At 33.9% G+C, this 20,981-nt stretch overlaps 1 protein-coding gene across 4 annotated transcripts in view; it reads left to right on the forward strand.

The window, feature by feature from the left end:
* The window catches only part of LOC150106348 (rhotekin-2-like), a 237,269-nt gene extending 226,461 nt beyond the window's left edge, over positions 1–10,808 (forward strand). For 3 of the 4 annotated variants that reach the window (XM_090392389.1, XM_090392390.1, XM_090392388.1), the window contains exon 11: positions 9,811–10,808. In XM_090392389.1, coding sequence (XP_090248515.1) covers positions 9,811–9,995 — 185 coding nt within the window. In that variant the 3' untranslated portion in view covers positions 9,996–10,808. The remainder of the gene's footprint in view (positions 1–9,810) is intronic. The other variant, XM_090392391.1, reaches the window with a different exon arrangement.
* The last annotated feature ends 10,173 nt before the right edge of the window (positions 10,809–20,981 follow it).

Consider the following 20,981-nt stretch of genomic DNA (forward strand, 5'->3'; position numbering starts at 1 on the left):
TGACCATTTTTGACATAGTCTCCTTATTTATCAATGTTCCAACAGAAGAAGTTCTCTTGTTATTAAAAAATAAATTATCTAAGAAGATCATGGCCCTAAGCATAAAAAACTACTAGTAAATGCAAATTGAAAGGAACATAAAAACATTGTAAACACTAGTAGCTAAGTAGTTGGTTCTAGTAGATTGAACCAACAGACATACTAGCCAGTCTGGATATTGTGTCCCTCTTCACCAGTGTACCAGTAGAAGAGGTAATAAACATCATTCAAGACCTCTTTCCTCTAGATATCACACTGATGTTTAAACATATACCAACAATTAGAAGGCCTAGCAATGGGAAGTCCTCTATCACCATCTTGTGCAGACCTTTTCATGGAAAAACTTCAAAAAGAAATTCTCTCAACAAATCTTCCCTAGACCATCGATATGGTGGAGATATGTTGATGATATTTTCATTATATGGCAAGATAGCTTAGAAAACCTAAAATTGTTTGTGAATAAAATCAATTCCATATATAACAAGATAAAATTCACTCTGGAAGTTTAATACAACAACCATCTGCATTTTCTAGACATCTCGATAAAAAGACAATAGTGTCAATTTATCTATTTACAGAAAGCCGACAGACACTGGAAGATACCTTCATTATACTTCTAACCATCACAAGACACACAAACTAAGCTTTATCCATATGTTGAAAATAGAACACGTAAGTTTATATCAGAAGAGGAGGATACGCAGACTGAAATCTCACTAATAGCCAAAACATTATTACAAAATGGATATCCTCCGAACATCATCAAAAAATATCTATACGGTGACAACTCCAGACAAGAAGAACCAAACTCCCAGCACATTTCTACTGTAGTGATTCCCTTCATCAAGTCAATTTCTTATCAAATAGCCAGAATACTAAAAGTCCACAACATCAGAGTGATCTTCAAACCAACCACCAGCATCAAACATTTTTTAGGATCACCAAAAGACAAGATGCCATTCTACAAATATCCAGGAGTATATTACATTCCTTGCTCCTGTGGTCTCGCCTATATCGGACAAACTTCACGAAGTTTGGAGATCAGACAGAGAGAGCACATTGGTGATGTAAACCACAACAGAAGTATTTCTTACGGCTTAGCACATCATTTCTGTACATCTAACAACATGATAGAGTTGCAAAATAGCTCCATGCCATATTTAGACGACGATTATAGACATCCTTTATTCAAGGAAGCTGCAGTAGCGTTAAAAACTGGTGGAAACCTCAACAGAAACCAGGGTACTATTCTTAACAGTTCATGGAAAAACCTCATCCTCTCTCTAAATCCATCTAAACTACAGCTAGCTAGTAATCACATTATGCGTTTACAACAAATAAGCATGCGTGATAATGATTAAGAACAATAAGTCCACTCAGTCTCTGTCATGCGAATGTGCAACTTTAGCTACTAGAGTGTTTACAACGTTTTTATGTTCCTTTCGATTTGCATTTAATAATATTTTTTATACTTTTCCATCGCCTTGAAAAAGCTAGGCAGTTTGCTAGCGAAACTGGTAGGCAAATAATGTTAAAATATTTGTATAATATGGTCAGTATTAAACAATAAGTTTTTTATGCTTAACTTTCAAACGATGTTTAATTTGAAGATCATGGCCCTGTTAACTCACTGTGTTCATTCATGATATGTTTAATTTGAAGATCATGGCCCTGTTAACTCACTGTGTTCATTCATGATATTTCAAGTATGGAAATACTATCTACAAACAGTACTAAAAAACACACATACTAACCATGGTGATAAGTTTTAATACGTAAATAATTCATCCCAAGTATCTTGGGACATCCTCAGTACAGTAATTCAAACAATACTAGGAATAGCATGCAGTTAGGGCGCATGATTACAATAGAATCTCAATATGCATGCAGTAACGTGTTATAGAAGTAAATTAAAATATAACTGAAAAAAAAAAATAAATAAAATAACATATATAAAGAGACTATTTTACACAATTTTGTATGACAATTTCCCATACTTTAGGAATAATAAGAACGTCGTTGTGGTTTAAATTTGGTCTGTGTAGTAGGGCTTCAGTACTTTCTTTATATAAACGTTCATGTTTATATAAAGATCTATGTAAACGTTTTGCCTTTTCCCAATGGATCCTATGGTTTGGGTTTTCAACTCCTTGTTGAGAGAGAGAGCAGATTTCTGTGGTTTGAAAAGACGAATGTGGTCTTTGATGTTCTGAGATGCGTTTCTGAACAGATCTGCCTGTCTGTATATAAAGAAAGTGGTGAAGCCCTACTACACAGACCAAATTTAAACCGTAACGACATTCTTACTATTCCTAAAGTATGGGAAATTGTCATACAAAATTGTGTAAAATAGTCTCTTTATATATGTTATTTTATTTATTTATTATTCTTTTTTTTTTTTCAGTTATTTTAATTTACTTCTATAACACGTTACTGCACGCATATTGAGATTCCATTGTAATCATGTGTTGTAACTGTATTGTTTGAATTACTGTACTGAGGATGTCCCAAGATACTTGGGATGAAATATTTACGTATTAAAACTTATCACTGTGGTTAGTACGTGTGGTTTTTAGTGATGAATTCACCACAGGTTTCATTGTATAAAAACTCTCTACAAACAAAATTCTGGATTAGCTATGGGAAACCCATTGCCACCAGTACTTGCTAACATCTATCTCGAAGATTTCGAAGAGAAAGCTAACTCCTCCTCCCCTTTAAAAACCTAGAATTTAGGAATTTAGTTTGGGGCCACGGCCATGAATCTCTTCAAAATTTTCTAGACCATTTGAATAATCAACATACATCCAAACATCAAATTTACAGCTGAGTTAGAAGTTAATGGTTCTCTTCCTTTTTTGGATGTTAAACTGACCCATTCAGCGGAGAAATTGAAGATTTCGATTTACAGAAAACCTACCCACATGAACATATATCTCCACGCTCAGTCTCACCGTTATCCCCCAGAAGTTTGGAATCATTTCTACACTTGGATATCAGGCTCGCTCCCTTCTTTATGATGAAGAAGAAGAAGAACTTAACAAAGAACTCAATTTCCTCCAGGCTACATTTCAACTGAATGGTTATTCCCAGAAAACTATTAACAAATTCCTGTTTAATCCACTCCCTCACTATAATGAAGATACCACAAGTGTTAAAGGTAACGTTTCTCTACCTTACATCAGCTCCATCTTTCCCAAATTGGCCAAGATTCTTAGGAAATGCAACATATGGACTTTATTCACACCTCTATTGAAACTCTGCTCCTTACTGAGACGGCCTAAACCTAGACATAACCTCAAGTATCCTGGTTTCTACCAGATTTTGTGCAACTATGATAAACCATACTTTAGCCAGACAGAGAAATCCATTGAGTTACACATCGAAGAACATCAAAGGGACATAAGTTCTGGCAGAACGCGAGCCAGTGTCTGTCGAGCCATGTTCTGTTTTTTGCAAATTCTAATGAAGAGAACCACACCCATCCAGTTCTATGGGACAGGTCTACTAATATTTTCCAGTGTTACAATGAACTAGAAAGAAAGATAGTAGAATCTAAAGAAATCGTCCTTAATCCTATACATCTCAACAGCAACATAAGTTATAACCTGTCTGACTGTCATTGTGCTGTTATCCAATATTGGCGTACGCAAGATTGTGAGCGCACGCATACACCAAACAATGAAGCCAGAGAGAGAGAGAGAGAGAGAGAGAGTGAGAATGTTTTTAAATATACAAATGTCAACACATTAACGATGAAATGTATATGCTAACTTTTTTTTGTGCTGTTTAGTTTTCCTTTATGGTTCTTGTTGGTTATTTCTTTTATTTTTTGCACCTGAAGTCTGTTAAAGACGAAACTAGTTTCCCAGTCATTTAATCCTAAAAAACATGTATTTCAACTGAGTAAATCAGTCTTCTAACACACACACACACACATATATATATAAGCAAAAAAAACATCAGAGGCAGCAATAAGCATACCAACCTTTTTAATTCTTCACTCAACCGAAGAATATACACTCAGAAAAATGCCACCCTTTTTCATCCAAAAGGTTTGTTAGATCCCCAAAATCTGTGAAGAAAGTCTGTTCAGATGCCATTCTGGTAGAAACAGCAACACAGACACAGAGTATCTTCTTTGCTCAACATCCAATTGCAAAATACCAGTTATGGTTACCACCCACTAACACAAAATTTTGAACTGTTCTTGAGGAGTAATATCAAAGTAGGATTTCCTTGATGTTCCAAATGAAGAGATCCTCTCTTAAATGAAAGACCAAGGAATAACAGCAATGAGCAAAATACTCATGTAGGGATGGTTGCCTGATTCCTACCAGCAATATCATTCTTACTTTCGGCACATCTAAACAACCAACGTCGGTGAAAGTGGGATATCTAAACTGAATAATTGAACTTTACATCCTGAACCCTTTGCACTGTTTTTAATGTGAAAAGTATGGTTACTTCAAACTGCCTGTCATGGCTCTGCCATCTATGTCTGATGTGGCAGTAAAAATCACAAGAATAAGGACTGTAAGAGCAAAACATTTCAATGCCATAATTGTGATCATCTTGTGTACTCCCAAGCATGCCAAAGGTGGAAGGATGAAAAAGAGTTCCAAAAAATAAAAGCTGAGCAATGCATCTTGTGCCAGGAGGCAAAGAAGCAGTATACCATAAAAGTTGCAACATCCAGTGATTGACCTAACTTTTGCCCAGAGAGAACAAGGATATCAACCTCGAAAACAACTTGAAGAAAAACGCCAGAATGGAGATAACAGTTGGATCATTGACTACAAACAAGGAAAATTGGTGCAGAAATCAAGTGACACCACTAGTAGCCACCATGGAGACCAGTATGCAGTCACTGCATAGGGAATGTGCAAAACCTTTGCAGTAAAATATATGCCCAACAGAGCCTTGCATATCCACTTCGCTACCATCTCTAGTTATCAAACCCCACCTACTCTTCTTGGCAGAAACTCAAATTTTATCCCCCCCCAGCATTATTCATCTCAACTTTCCAAACTACACACTCTTTAACTCCTTTTGACCCAAGGATGGCATCTGCACATATATCAGTTCTGACATACCTTTCCAGAGAGCACCCAACCAAAGAATTTTTCTTCTTTGGTTGAAAATCTCCTTTCCCCACTCAGTCAGTCAAATTCATTGGCTGTCTTTATTGCTCCCCTAATGTCACCAACCACTCTGAGCTCTTTAATTTCTCCCTAAACATTGATTTTCTCCAGTCTCAATTCCCTAACAGCAAAATCATCTTGTTAGAGATTTTAATGTCCACAACACTATCTGGCTTTCCTCCTCCAGTTGTATAGATCTAGCAGGCAGAGATGCTGAAACATTTGCCATCACTAACAACCTTACACAAATTGTTCACATGCCAACCAGAATACCTAATCACTCCCCAAACACATGTCCTCTGTGTGGATGACTTTACTGTCTTAGATCATTCATGTAATATGAAAACATTCATGAAGACAGTTTTTGTGTGCTTTTCCTGCAGATCTGGTCTACATCCTGAACCCTACTAAGACAAACATTAATCCACGATAAAGAGCCAAGAGGCTATTTTTCCGGCAGCGTAAATTAAGTTAAGGGGATAATAAATCCCTCATTATTTTAAAGCCAGATACGAAACTCGGAGATAGAAATCTAAGAGTTTCATGCCGAAGAACTATCGGCTAGTCCAAGCGTAAGTCATCACGTGGGTAGTACAACACTAGGGCAACTCGTTGCAAAGGTGGAGCAAGCTTTATCACTATCCTTAATATTTTCTCATAATGTAAAACACAGCTCCTAGGAGATGTATTACTGTTTTACATTATGAGGAGAGGTCACTACCCAGACCGGTTTTGACCTTTATTGAGGTCTCATCAGTGAGTAGGTAGACCTGGAATACCAAGGTTTAAGTGAACTGAACTTACATATACCCCTACTAACGAATTGCAAAACCGGTGTACCCATGTATTATTATTACTATGATAAAGAGCCAAGAGGCTATTTTTCTGGCAGCATAAATTAAGTTAAGGAATTTACGCAGCCGGAAAAATAGCCTCTTGGCTCTTTATCGTAGTAATAATAATATATGGATACAGCAGTCTGACAGTTCATTAGTAGGAGTATATGTAAGTTCGGTTCACTTAAACCCTGGTTTTCCAGGTCTACTCACTCACTGATGAGACCTCAATAAAGGTTGAAACCGGTCTGGGTAGTGACCTCCCCTCATAATGTAAAACAGTAATACATCTCCTAGGAGCTGCGTTTTACATTATGAGAAAATATTCAGGATAGTGACAGATCTTGCTCCACCTTTGCAACGAGTTGCCCTAGTGTTGTACTACCCAGGTAATGACTTGCACTTGGACTCGCCAATAGTTCTTCGGCATGAAACTCTTAGATTTCGATCTCCGAGTTTCGTATCTGGCTTTAAAATAATGAGAGATTTATTATCCCCTTCACTTAACATTAATCCAATTTGGACCAGAAGCTAAGTTCTTGAGACTCATATTTAACAACAAATTCAGTTTTCTCCTTCACATACATCAGTTATGAGACAAGTGCTATAAAACAATGAACATTCTACTCACCCTGTCTTCCACCTTTTGGAGTGCTGACAGATGTACTTTGCTTTGTACAAGACATGCATAAGATCAAAACAAGATTATGCATTCCAAGTCTATGTTTTTCAGGGAGAGCCCCCTGCGATGGCTAGACCCTATTCACCATCAGAGTTGCAACTCAAACGTTTCACATATCACATATTCATAGTCTGTACATCAAGGCAAATGTTGCTTCAACCTTTGTCACTTTGATGTCAACGAATGTCTGTTATACGTCACAAAAATAAAATCCCTCCCAGACTACTTGGCCAACTTTTTTGCCCTGATGGGAGATCTTTACATTTGACATACTGTCATAAAACTGTTTGATTTGCAGATAAATGCTCCCCTACAAGCTCTAGAGATTGTAGTAACATAGCTTACATGCTTCCACTGCGTCACTCATACATACTAGCATGTATGCTTTTCTTGCAGTAGGCTACCAAAATTTTCCACCCTTCCTGTTGTGTACCAGTAGTTGTTCAACGTTCATAGAATTGAATTCTTTCTTTGATTCCTGCCTGTCAACACAGATGATTCAAAATCAAAGGACTTAGTGGTATCTTCTGCCATCTTTCTAGACAGCATTATATCTGCACAAATCTCATTAGTGTAACAACTTTACAGCTCAACTGTATGCGATAGAGCTTGCACGTTAGGTTGCATCACTGCCAAAGTTGCATAATATATCCACTCAAAAAATTCTCTTCAGGCAATAAAAAGTCTAGAAACATCCAGTGCTCTCTTGAATCCAACACCACCTCTCTCGGTTATGTTTAGATGTATATTCCTGTTGGATTCCAAGCCATGTGAGGATTAAGGGAAATGAGCTGCAGATAACACAGCTAGGGCAACTGATTTCTCAAACATCCACCATCTGCCTATACCATACATAGATTACTGGCAAATTATCAGACAAAAACTTCTATCCCATTGGTAGTCATCTAGAAAAGACTAATAATAAGTTCTACAAAATTAAGCCTGGAATTTAATTATTGAGCTTCTGTGCAGAATTTGATCAGAGGAAGTTGTACTTGCTTGGTTCTGCATAGGTCATAATCATGTTACATCCTTCTTCCTGTTGAGGCATGATGACATGCCTTTGTGTGAGTTTTGTGATTGCCCTTATTTTGCTAATGATTATTATTTTAGTTCATAATCTGTCTGAGCCGTATATGCTCAAGCAGATTTTATTAGACTCATCGAGTGTCACCCTTGATTTTTAAATTTTTATTGAGCATTAATGTTTACCATCTCATATAAATTATATACTTATTAGTTTAATTTATTGTATATATTCTTTGATATACATTTTAGGAATTTTAATACTTTTTTTATATTTCTTTTTACATCTATTTTATACTCACCTTTTACATTTGTTTTTCTACAGAATTTTGTCTATATCATTTATTACATTGTGTACTAATAATAAAATTTTTATTTTTATATACAGATTTTAGACCTATATATGATGCTTATTTATTGCATGAGTTATGGTGCAGCACGACTATAGGTGTCTTTGTGCCATTAAAACAAACAAACTCTCTGCCTCTGCGAGAAACACATTAATGGATTCCTTTTTCTTCTTTGTCACTTCTCATTTGTAGGGTTGATATATCTATTTGAAAAAGCTTCAGTTCTGAATAGTTTCAAGCTGTACAATATTTAAACAGTTATAGGGACCACCAATCTTAATCCTTTTGCATACCTGTGTGCACACCATTCACGAAAGGTTGTAAATTTGTTGTACATGTAGTATTGCAAGTGGGCTAAGGGTTAGATATTTCATGAACTCTGTTTTAGAGAACAAATGTGAAACTTTTTTGATCTGTTTCAAGCCTCCAGTAAGCTGTGTGATGGTCTCATGGTAGGCAATGAAAATCATTTTATTATTATTATTACTTGGCACCTCTAGGGAGTCCAAGGACTCATCGAGGGAGGGAGGGAGGGCTTCTACTCTACAATTCTCTATCTCTACCACTCACAATCCACATCCACCAACTACAATGAACTCCAACTACACAAATGCCACCTACTGCCCACCACCACTAGTATTTTCACAGATAATCACAAACATCCAAGCCCACGGCGGGATTCGAATCCGCAGCCTTTTGGCTGGAGAACAGATACCCTAACCACTTGGCCAACTAGGCTGGCCATTGGCCATCCTAAAGGCATTTACAGACATCCAAGCTGTAGGACTTGAACTTATAGTTCACTGATTGGACCACAGACACACTACCTGCTTGGCAATCCATACCAGTCTAGGTGAAAAAATCCCCATAGGGGGTTTTTCGTCCCCAGAACAGGCAAACCAGCCCCTTGAACACACATGGATTACAGTCAGGAATTCTTAAGACCCAGCAATAGGCCTGATTTATCAGCTATGCCGGTCCCAAGCCTGGATAAAATTAGGAGGGATTGAAATGGTGCCGTACGTTTCCATATAAAAGGGGTCTCACGGCCACTGTATTTTCATACTACTACTGCTATTAATGCATTTAACATAATGCACAGGGTACATAGCATTAGTTTTCATAGCATCAGTTTTAATTAAATTTATGCTCTAAACAAAGACTGCTTGATGAAAGATTGCTTCTCTCTCTCTCTCTCTCTCAGCTCAGTTATAATTCTGTTTTTATTAGAAAATTATTTCAAATTTTTTTTTTTTTTTTTTGCTAAAATTAGCTGATTTATTGACAAAATGATGATGATAATTCCTACCTGGCTTAATGGAATTTGGTATTTAAGATCATTTTTAAAATTTGCAATTTTGGTTGGACCATTACAATAGCAAATTAGGTCAAACAAAAATTGTATACAATGCATTGATGTTGAGGTGAAATTAAAATTCTCAGATAGTCTCCCTGCCTTGCAGAGAGAGAGAGAGAACGAAATTTTCTCTTGTACTTACTGTTTGCTTATCGTGATGGATTCTTCCATTATAACCAAATCTGTGTGTGTGTTGGGGTGGACGAATGCATTTGTTCCAGAATGTATTAGAAACCAATAATAATTAAGGAGAACCCTGTATTTGGTTGGTATATTGAAATTACTAAAAGGCATAAATATCTAAACTGACATTAATGAGATATGGGCCATGTGAGAATGATTAGCAGATATTTAAAAAATAATCTTTCCTTTCTAGATTCACCTCGATCATCTTCTTCACATAGTAGTAGCACTAGCGTTCTTCATGAAAACAATCACAGATTGTCTCCTCCCTCCTTACGTTCTCGCAGTTCCAGTACATCATCTGCATCTAGTTCTTTAAGCAGCAGACAAAATCTTTTTAGGCTTAGGAAAACAAGTAAAGACCTACCATTTTGTTGATATCCTCTTTTCCAACAAGTTAACCTGAGTTCTGTAAATCTTGAACAGCGTGAAAAGAATTCAAGTACAGTAGATGGACAAAGCTTATGTAATTAGGATATTCTACACTAAGACACTACTGTTGACATTCTTTTAGTATAAGTGTTACAACAGATAATAGCTTGCATCCTTAGCACTTGCTGTTTATGAAGGAATTATTTGAATATTTGTTTGTATTTGTTGGCAAGAAGATGATTCATCTGTACAGTTTGTGACGTAACATAATGATTAATACTATCATAAATATTCAGTCAGGAGAGATTTTGTTATTTCTTATTCCATTCATTCAAATGACTAAATCTGAGCTCTTGAGCTTATTTCAGTAGTAGCTTGTTGAAATTTTATCTCAGCAATCTTGTTAAGTTTTTACTGTGGACTTATTTGGAAAGTAATTATTTGTTGCTGAATTGTTGATTTTTTTAAATCAATTAAATCATCATTGCTGCTTGTTAAAAGTATTTGTAACAGATAATTATTAGTCTGTGTTGTTGGAAGATGTTAAAACCTTTGAAATAATACAAAACTTAATTTTGTGCATCTTAATGTAATTTTTTTTTAATATTTACATATTTGTAATACGGAAAACGAAAGAAATTTGGTCTTACATTTTTTTTTATGTAAAATTTTTGAGCACTTTTTTCACTCACCTCACTAAGACTTGGGCTCTGTTTCTTGCCTTATGACAGCATTGCTTACTTCAAAAAACATAGTTAAATTTTTGATATCCTTATAAAATAATAATAAAAAAATTAGTTCTATTGCACATTAATGTGCCATGTATGCAATGATTTTTTTAATATATATATATATATATTTTATTCAAATTTTAAACTGTTTAAAAACTGTTTCTCCTATTCATGTTCTCCCAATTTCTAATATCATAATTTAAGAATGATGTGTATATATATAATATATATATTTATATATATTAGTCACTATTGTCATTTTTTACTATTAAGCTGTGATCTAAATATCATTGTAGTTGTTATTCAGTTAATTTGAGCAGTATTTTGCTCAAAAATACTGCTCAAATAAAAGCATAAGTTAGAAAACTATGTGAATTCATTTGGTGAAATTAAAAGCACACTATGGTATAATTTATTATTAAATTAAATGTCCTGTCTAAGAATAACAACTGTATTATCTGAACATACAGTTATTATTCAGAGATTTAAAAGTTTGTTGTACCGATTTACATATTTGTACAGTCAGTCATGATTAATTTGAGCTTCATTAATTCATTATATCAGTTCATCTGCTCCCATTAGGCTTGTGAAATACTTCAGCATCTTAAAAAGTTGATGTTCAACTTGCACATTAAAAGTGTAAGTTGAACAAATAAAATGATGATGCTGAAAAATGTATGAAATGGCAGCCTATTCACTCTACTACAGTAAAACATGCTATTTACTATCAGGTTACTGCAGCTTGCAGTGACATTTGCAAGTAGAAGTCATCACAAACTTGAGATTGAAATCTAGTATGTAGCTATACTTTTAAATCATAAGCTATTTTTATATGCCATTCATTTCATTTATTTAGTAATATGGTTAACTTTTAAATCAGATAACTTTAATTGGTTTCAATCCCACCTAATGATGTAATTTCCATCTTATATAGTACCATATTAAAAAGACAGCAAATAAACCTATGTTTGTTAAGAGTGTTTCTATGCAGTCATTCATCTAAGATGCATTTGGAAATTGTGGAGCATGATAAAGAAGTCTTTTAATTTAGTAAATGCACTGAGGGTTTATTGTTGTATAGTGATTCCTGTTGTTCACTTCTGTAAGAAACTTGTTAATTTTTTTTAATTAAAATTAAATGAAAATATGAATTCAAAGAGTTTTATAAATTTTTGTAATCTTCTGATCCAGTTTATGATTATGTAGAAAGGCTTAGATGTTGGCAATAATCGACTCCTCACATCACCACAAGAAACTATGTGATCATCTATTTAAGTGTTGATGTTTCATTAGATTTCATCACAGCCTCTTCAGAGCACAAAATGAGCAAATTCAGCACTGCTAGTTTTGATATTCAACATTGCTTTTATACTGGAAAGCGAGAAGTTCTGTATTATCAATTACAGAACTTACTTTTTCATTTATAAGTAGTACTAATGCATATTCCTGAAATCAGTGTGTCTCTCATAGGAGCTGCTATATAGGGCACGTGGAACTCTGTGTAGGAAGAAAATAAAATTGAACTAATAATAACATTAGTCACACTACACATGCTAAATTGTACTGAAGCTAATTCTCACTAATTTGACAATTGCTGAATAATAATTAAAATAAAATCTACAGTAAACAGTTTTATGGAACAATTTCAACTTTAAATAATTAAATTATTATTTAAAATATTTAAAATTGCAGTTGTTTCATAAAACAATCAATTTTACTTTTAGCAGTGCACTTTCCAGCAGTGATGTATGTATAAATTAAATCTGATGTTATAGTTATTGGAATTTCAGTTTCTGCAAATGTTACCTTGTCATCATCATCAAATTCCTGCCATGTACCTTCAAGGGGTGTACAGGATATGGTAGCACTACATGAAAAAAATTACATCATTACTAACTTCCTATCTACAATTTTCCTCCAAATCAGTCTGTTACTTGTCAAGACTCCAACATTATCAGATCTTATATTTCTATCGTCTAAGGCACTTTGTACTGTATCAATCCACCTATATCTTGGTCTTCCTCTGGGTTGTTTTGCTGCCAACCTGGAAGAGAACACTTGCTTCGCTAATCTTTCCTTGCCCATTCTGTTTAAGTGACCATACCACCTGAGATTAGCTCTGCTAACGCATTCCTGGATGCTGACAATGTCGTGACGTTGTTTTCTTCATGTTGTGTTCAAATCCGCCATCTTGTTACAAGTCACTTTCATAAAATAAAACACAACTAATTGTAAATTGATCACTAATCCAAGGGTAGAGAAATTTCTATTATACTGCACCACTCTATCCTTAGATAAGTCTATATGAAATAGTAGGATCAATTCAAAGTTAGTTAGCAGTCTTTTCATTCATTCAGGCCGAAGTATTTATTTTCTTTCTGGGATTCCCGCTAGATTCGAATTTTTGTGAACGGTGCAGTAAAAAGAAATTCAGGCAAATACAATAGTTAGACTAACAAATGAAGCATTTAATATAGGTCATATAACATATACATAAATTTTACTTCTAATTTTTAATAGTAGTAACAAGTCAAACATTAAGTCAAGTTAATCACATTAGCACAATCTTCCAAGTCTTCACATGCACTTTCTCAGCTTCTGGATTACAAAGTTTCTACACTTAAATTAAACAAGCAGAACATCCAATCTAGTCAGTTTTCACACAATTCTCAGTCATGCTATAAGTTCGAAATATCACAAGTACTAATAGCTGAAAATATCTTTCAAACAATTATCTCCAACTCTCATTCACGAAGAGTTTCCACAGTTAAAGTAGCGTTAAGCATAGCGTAATTAACACACAATTCTTCAAGCATTGAAATAATACACTATGATAAACCTTACCGGAATTAGTTCCTAGTACATCATTTATGTTGTGAGCAAACTTCTGGAATTTATTTATCTTACTAAAAAAAACACATCAACAAGACTTATCCACAGTTATACTTAAAGCACTATCAAACGTACTTCAGAATTCTAGACTTCAATTACAGGGTACTTCAACTATCGTCGTTACCACTCATAAATTAACTAAAACGCTGTGAGGTTCCTTTTAGGGCAAATCGGAAATAAGCCACAATTCTAGAATAGCCGGGTTCATTCAGAATTCTTCCTTAAACGTCCAGCCCTTTATTTTATCCGATTGTAGCATTAATTTCCTTTCTATTTTACTGCTGATTACACTTTCAGCTAACTATAAAGTTCGTTTTGTCCTTGCTCACTTATAAAAATTATCCACTTAACTCCTACCCTTAAGAACCTTTTATTTACTTCTACTTCTCTAGTTTATCTCCTTGCTACCTTTTACTTCCAAAATTCTGTCCCCACTCCTTTACTTCGTATATCTTTTCTCCTCTTTATTTAGTCCACGCTCTGTTCCACTTGCGCTCGTTTATTTCACGCGTCTCTATGACAACTGATAAACGTAAACATTCTCGCGAATGTTACATTAGGCTATACTACTACATTGAGTTATTACATAACGTTAAGTTTTCACAAAATAGGAATAATTAGAATATTTGCTTTTCAATAAATGCGTAGTTAAATTGCAAATATAAGTTCTTACAATATTGACATAACAATAAATAAAACAGCTTAATATTTAATATAGAATCTTATTATCATTAACATATTCCTTTGATTAAATAATTAAATATTTGTTATAATTAATGTGGTTATATGATATCAAATTATAATTTATATTATTTACATTAAATAATATTTACAAATGTAGTTCTTGTGACGGAAAATCATGTTGGATTCTGAATCAAATAACATTTATTCTAATTTCCACATAATCAGAATCCAACACTATCGTCTAAGGCACTTTGTACTGTATCAATCCACCTATATCTTGGTCTTCCTCTGGGTTGTTTTGCTGCCAACCTGGCAGAGAACACTTGCTTCGCTAATCTTTCCTCGCCCATTCTGTTTAAGTGACCATACCACCTGAGATTAGCTCTGCTAACGCATTCCTGTATGCTGACAATGTCAAGTTCTTTCCTAATATCCTTGTTTTTAATATGATATTGCCATTGATGCCATCTGTTCACGCCTCTAATCTTTCTCAGGACTCTCATATCTGTGGTCTCTATTCTTTGGTCAAGTGTTTTACTTCTGACCCAGCTCTCAGATCCATAAATTAAAACTGGTTTGAACACTGTCTTGTATACAGCTAATTTAGTGTTCTGACTAATTTCTCTCTTATTCCATATGAATTTATTCAATTGACTTCCCACCATACCAGCTTTGCTGATTCTGTTGTCTATTTCTATATTTAATTTACCATCTTCACTAAAAATCATGCCTAAGTAGCTGAAATGTTTTACTTGTTCCACAGGTTCTCCATTCATAACACAGTTGACATTTTCAATGATTCTGCCTATTTTCATTGTCTTTGTCTTTTTATTGCTAACCTTCATACCATATCTATTACAACAGCTATTCAATTTAGTCAGAGAATCTTGCAGACTTGTAGCGGATTTATTTAGAAGTATAACATCATCCGCATAAAGCAAAGAGCTGACATTAACATCTCCAATTTTGATATCATGTTTAATACCACTTTCCTTCATAATGTGAGCCATATAAATAATGAATAACAGAGGCGATAATGTACATCCTTGTCTCACACCAGATTTAACATTAAACCATCTTCCTGTACTTCCTTCAATTCTAACTGCTGACTTACAACTCAAATAAAGACTAAGTATTGCTTGATATAATGCCCCATTGACACCATATAACTGCAGCGTATTGAATAGCTTCTCTCTTGGCACCTTGTCATATGCCTTTTCCAAATCGACACAACTTAAATACAGATCTTTGTTATATTCCCATGCTTTCTCGATTATTTGTCATAAAGTGAAGATCTGATCCTGACAGCCTCTATTTGGCCTGAATCCAGCTTGTTCTTCACCAAGCTTTTCTTCCACAATTCTTCTCAACCGTTTCTCAAGTATACTTGCATAGATCTTGCCAGGTCAGTGTTTTTTACCACTGTGCTGTCATCACTGCTTGTTTCATTTAGCAGTTTTTCAAAGTAATTACTCCATACTTCAAGGATATCTTTTTCTCCCGTTTTCATGTCACCTTTATCATCTCTAACTCCTTTTACAACACTCTTTCCTCCATTCCTAAGCTTCTTCAACAATCTCCAGAATATTATGCCACCTTCTTGATATTTATTTTCTATATTCTTGTCAAGGTCCTCCCATGACTTTTGTTTAGCTAGTTTTACACAGTGTTTAGCATTCTTGCATTTGTCTCTATATTCTCTAAGAGCACAAGCTGACTTATTTGACAGGAACTTTTGATATGTTTTCTTCTTTTTCACTGCATCTTTAACTTCCTGTGTCCACCATGGAGTTCTGATTTTTTTATCCTTGCAGACAACCTCACCACATGCCTCTCTGGCAGAATCAATCAATGTTTTCTTCAGAGTTTGCCACTGAATCTCCAAGATTTGATTCCTGTTCTCAAACTCTTTCGTTTTTTCTTCAATAATCTTTGTGTATTTTAGTCTACAGTTCACATCTGAGAGCTGCTCAACTTTTATTCGCTTTAAAACTTTCTTACATGTTATTCTTTTCAATATGAAATTCAATTTTATCCTGCTCAAGACTAAATAGTGATCACTTCCAATTTCAAATCCTCTGTACACTCTGGTGTCCTGCACCAGGGAGAAAATATCACTATCAACAATAACACCTTGTCTGTTACCTTGTCTTGATTGGTTAAGAAATGTGGATATATTTTATTCCTCTTGACTAAATGCTTAGTAACATTTCTAGGCATGAAGAAGCCTTTTGAATAACTTCCATTCAAAGTAGGAAATTTGCATTTATTTGTTTAAAAGGTTGAAGGTTTCACCTGCAGCAAAAGTTATACCTTTTAAATGTTTTTAGAAGTGCAAATCACCAAGTCATATTAAATTGCAGCAAACTATTTTCTTATTTGAAGAAGACTAGAACAGATATTTTGGTTGTTATGCTTTGCTGTAGTCCCTTTCTTTTAGTAGGAAATAAGAAGTCTGTTCATATAAGTTTTGGGACCTTATTTATTTAAAATATATACAAAAGCTTATGAGCTATAAGAACATATCCCTGCAAAATATCCTCCTCCTGACTCATTGCATCATTCCCAGAGTCTTTTTTACATTTGTGGAAGCATCTGGAACTGTTCTAAAGGAATAATGACTTTGAGTTGTTTTCTCTTCTGTTAAATTTCATTTACATCTTGAAACCTTTGCCCTTTAAGTACAGATTTTAGCTTAGAAAATGAAAAGTCACACAGGTGAATAGAGCGGGTAAGGTGTGACTGCAGCAGTCTTTTGAGCCAGAAACTTGCAAATTGTGAAATTGCTGAATGGGCTGAAGTCTTAGCACAAATTTTGCTGCATTCCTCCTCATTTCAAATCTTTCATCAGCATGATCCAACTGAAATTCTTGTTTTACATGCCAGATATCAAACAGTAATTTACCAATCGCTAATAACATTTTTGTGAAAACAAGCCACCAAATCATGTTTGTGGGATGTTGATGGTTGTCCAGAACAAGGGTCATCTTCAGTTGAAGTTTAACCATATTTAAACCACTCAGATTTCTTTGAGTGGCTTAAGACATGTCTAAAAACTGTTTTAAGCATTTCATAAGTTTTTATTATCACGTTTAACACAAAACTTCATACACACATTGTTAATTCTTGATATCAGAATACTCAAAAAGAAAAACACATGATCATTCATGAAATCAACTGCAGTGATGCGATAACATATATACAAAATAACACACTAGTGTGCCCAGTTGCTTTATAATAACTGTCCTATAATTTTTTGAACATACCTCATATATTATAAAAGTTGTGTGTTTATAAGTTAATTTAGACTATTGATATAAGTTTCTATTAGGTAAATAGAACAGCTGATTCTTCCCTATACATATAAACCCATATAGAAACTTTGGAAATGTTCTTGTAATTTTAAATTATTTGGCAGTTTGCCATTTTTTTTAAATTTTTATTATGAAACACCAGCTGCTGGTATGGGAGCAACTTTGGACTATTTTAAATTTCAGAGAAAACTAATTTTGGCTCTTTTTAACATGCTTCTGTTTTAGTTTGGTTAGATTGCAGTATTATGACTAATGAAAGGAAGATATATCAAATACAGTATTATTAACTGGTTTTGAATTTCAGAGTGTAAAATGACATACCAAGAGATTGTGAACAAATATATTTCTGTCTTTTGTGTTTATGCAACTCCTACTGATGAAAGGCTGTAAACCTATATAGGTATATTAACAAATGTTAGTCCATCTGCAGTACTAAGTGTTATTTTTATTATTTTATATTATATATATATATAAAAATTCCTATTTAATCCTCCTAGTCGTCATAATGAAGAGATGAATATATATATATATATACACACCTAACATGGAGTTTGTTTTTCAAGCCACCTTTAGGGCTTTACTAAGCAAAGTCTTACACTAGGCAATGAACTTCATCCCATTTGGTTTTGTAATTAGGAATTATGGCATTGTTTTCTAGAATAAATGGGGATAAAAATTGATATAATTTTACAGATTTTTAGACTTTGTCTCAAATCAGTGTTATCCCACTGCCAAAAAATAATTTTCATTTTTCAAAACTATCAAACTGGGTAGAGAAAATTAATATGCTATCCACAACAGACTTAGTTTTTGTCAATACTGACAATACCCTTTGCTTTGAAAGTCTGGGTTTGAAACCTGTATAGGATTATTTATATAAGGAATTTTCATTTGAAAGTCAATTAGCTAGTCTCATATGGAGGTGGCAGAGTTTTTCTCCTGGAAACACAAAAAAAAATAAAATAAAATAAAAAAAATGTAATCCTTTATCCAAGTGTAAGCAAAGTTTGCACATGAAGTAACTTTATGACTGGGCAACTCTTATATAGAGACTAATAATTTCACATTGCTTGCCTTAGTATCTCATAATGCAAAGCACATATCCTTACAAGTAGCCAAAAGTTGTCACACCTTTTGGCTACTTGTTCATGCGCTAGTAAAGTTTGCACATGAATGCACAAACTTTGTTTGCTTGTACTTGGAAAAAGGATTAAACCAAGAATAAAATTTCTTGGCATTTTTAATTTATAGTATAACCAAGTGGAAAAAACTTTCAACAATACAAAGGAGCAGTGATTCTTCTATATATACAATCAATCACAGATAAAATAGCAAGATTGCTTCACCAACAAAAACTTAAAAGTTGCTTTCTACTCGATCAACAAAATCTCTGAACATCTGAAACTTCCTAAATCTTCACACCAGGTGTTTACAAGATCAGTTGCAATTGTGGTCTACACTGTGTAGGACAGATCTGGTGAGATACTCCAATCGGAACATTTCAGGGCTGTTGAGAATGAAACAAAGCACAAATCCATTACCATCAAATTACCATTTTTACTAAAGAGTGCAAAGAATCAGCTGAAATGATGAAGCATCCTTTACAGTGTAACAAAAAAAACATTTGTTTGGTTTTTAGATTGGAGACCACTGCCTATTGGAATCCTGAAGTGGTTTGAAAAAGTCCCTTGTTTGATCTCTAGAGCAGAGTTCCTAGATCGTGTAACTTAGCCCATTTACAATATTTCAATACTTAAAAAAAAGCCTATAGGTTTGCAACCTTTAATGGATTAGGATTCATTTAACCTTTTTTTTTTTTCAATTACATATTTCAAATATAATTACATATTTGGTATACTTCAATTGTTTTGACTATAGTTAATAATGCAGAAATCTATAAGTACAAATTTATATACCAAATGTACACAGAGGCATGCCAGCAATGTGTGCGATGCACACAGGCACCAGGATAGTAAAGGCGCCAAAGATTTCAAGTGAGGAGGAAATACTTAAAAAAAATATTATTCATTAATTATTATCAAAATAAATTACATTTTTGTTTAAATTTTAATAATATTTTATAGCTTTGTCTTGAACAAATTATTTATAATCACTTATTTGTTATTATTCCTTAAGATCTTATTTTATTCTGATCCTAGTTCTAACAAGTAGTTTAGCGTAAACAAGTAAAAACTTGAACTTGTGTGAGTTTACTGTTTACAGGATGACGCGCGTTTGAATTTGTTTAATCTTGTTCACACGCGCATTTGCTCTAAACATATATAAGAAAATCGACTGCAGTTTTTAACTTTATTCTATATTATGCTGTTATCAGCAGAATATAGGCAACATCTTGCAATGTATCTGAATCGTCATGAGAAAAATTTAAATCATTTGAACAATTACAAAAAATGGACAGAATTAATTACATCCTTAAAAAATAAAACTTGTATTGATCATTTGCAGCAAACAGTTTTAGATAATGAAAGGAAACGTTGGTATGAAGTTATAAAAAGAATAATTTTTGTATTACAGTTTTTAGGCAAACAAAATCTAGCTCTTTGTGGTAAAAGTAATAAACTTTACATCGTAACAATGGCAATTTTTTAAAATGCATTGAGATGTTAGAAAAGTTTGATCCCTTTATATCGGAACACATGTGACGTGTAGCTAATGATCCTGACTTTCAAAATATGCTTTCCTATTTAGGAGATAAAATTCAAAATGAAATACTCGCTTTATTGGCATCAAATATTAAAAATAACGTTTATATGAAGTGCTTTTTTTTTTTTTTTAATATTATATTGGGGGAAGGGGCATAGGAGCACCAACTAAAGTTTTGTACACAGGCGCTGGACACTACTGGCGTGCCCCTGAATGTACATAGAGCTGGATTTACATTTTTGGCATGCTCATGGGGTGTTATTTTAAGTTTATGCCTTTTTCTTATTTACAAATGTATGATGTGTTGCTAAAAGCATTGGAATTAGCAGAAACACACATGATGCGTAAAGTTTGCAGGTTCAAGTTACACAAATGATATACATGTTGAGAAGCTGCGGATATTAGGGAAATATAATTACTATATTCATTTGAACTAAGTTGCATTCAATCTGCAGAAACTGCATTAGAAACAAGTACTTTGGGGAAATGCAGTAGTCAGTTTCATGTATAGTATTACATGAATAGGGAGTAACTCTGCAAATGCTATAGGAAGACTGCATTTTCTTGACTATAAATCATAGTTGTGAAAATGGAGTATTTTTCTTGGTAGTATACCTGCACATTGTGCATAATAGTACACTTATGAAAATGTGCTGGAAGTCCATACTTCCTCCAGCAAGACCAGGTCCTTCATCACACAGTCTACT

Source organism: Typopeltis vanoorti, chromosome 5 (assembly GCF_054136105.1).
Source record: "Typopeltis vanoorti isolate ZY-2024b chromosome 5, IOZ_Tvanoo_1.0, whole genome shotgun sequence".
Taxonomy (NCBI): domain Eukaryota; kingdom Metazoa; phylum Arthropoda; class Arachnida; order Uropygi; family Thelyphonidae; genus Typopeltis; species Typopeltis vanoorti.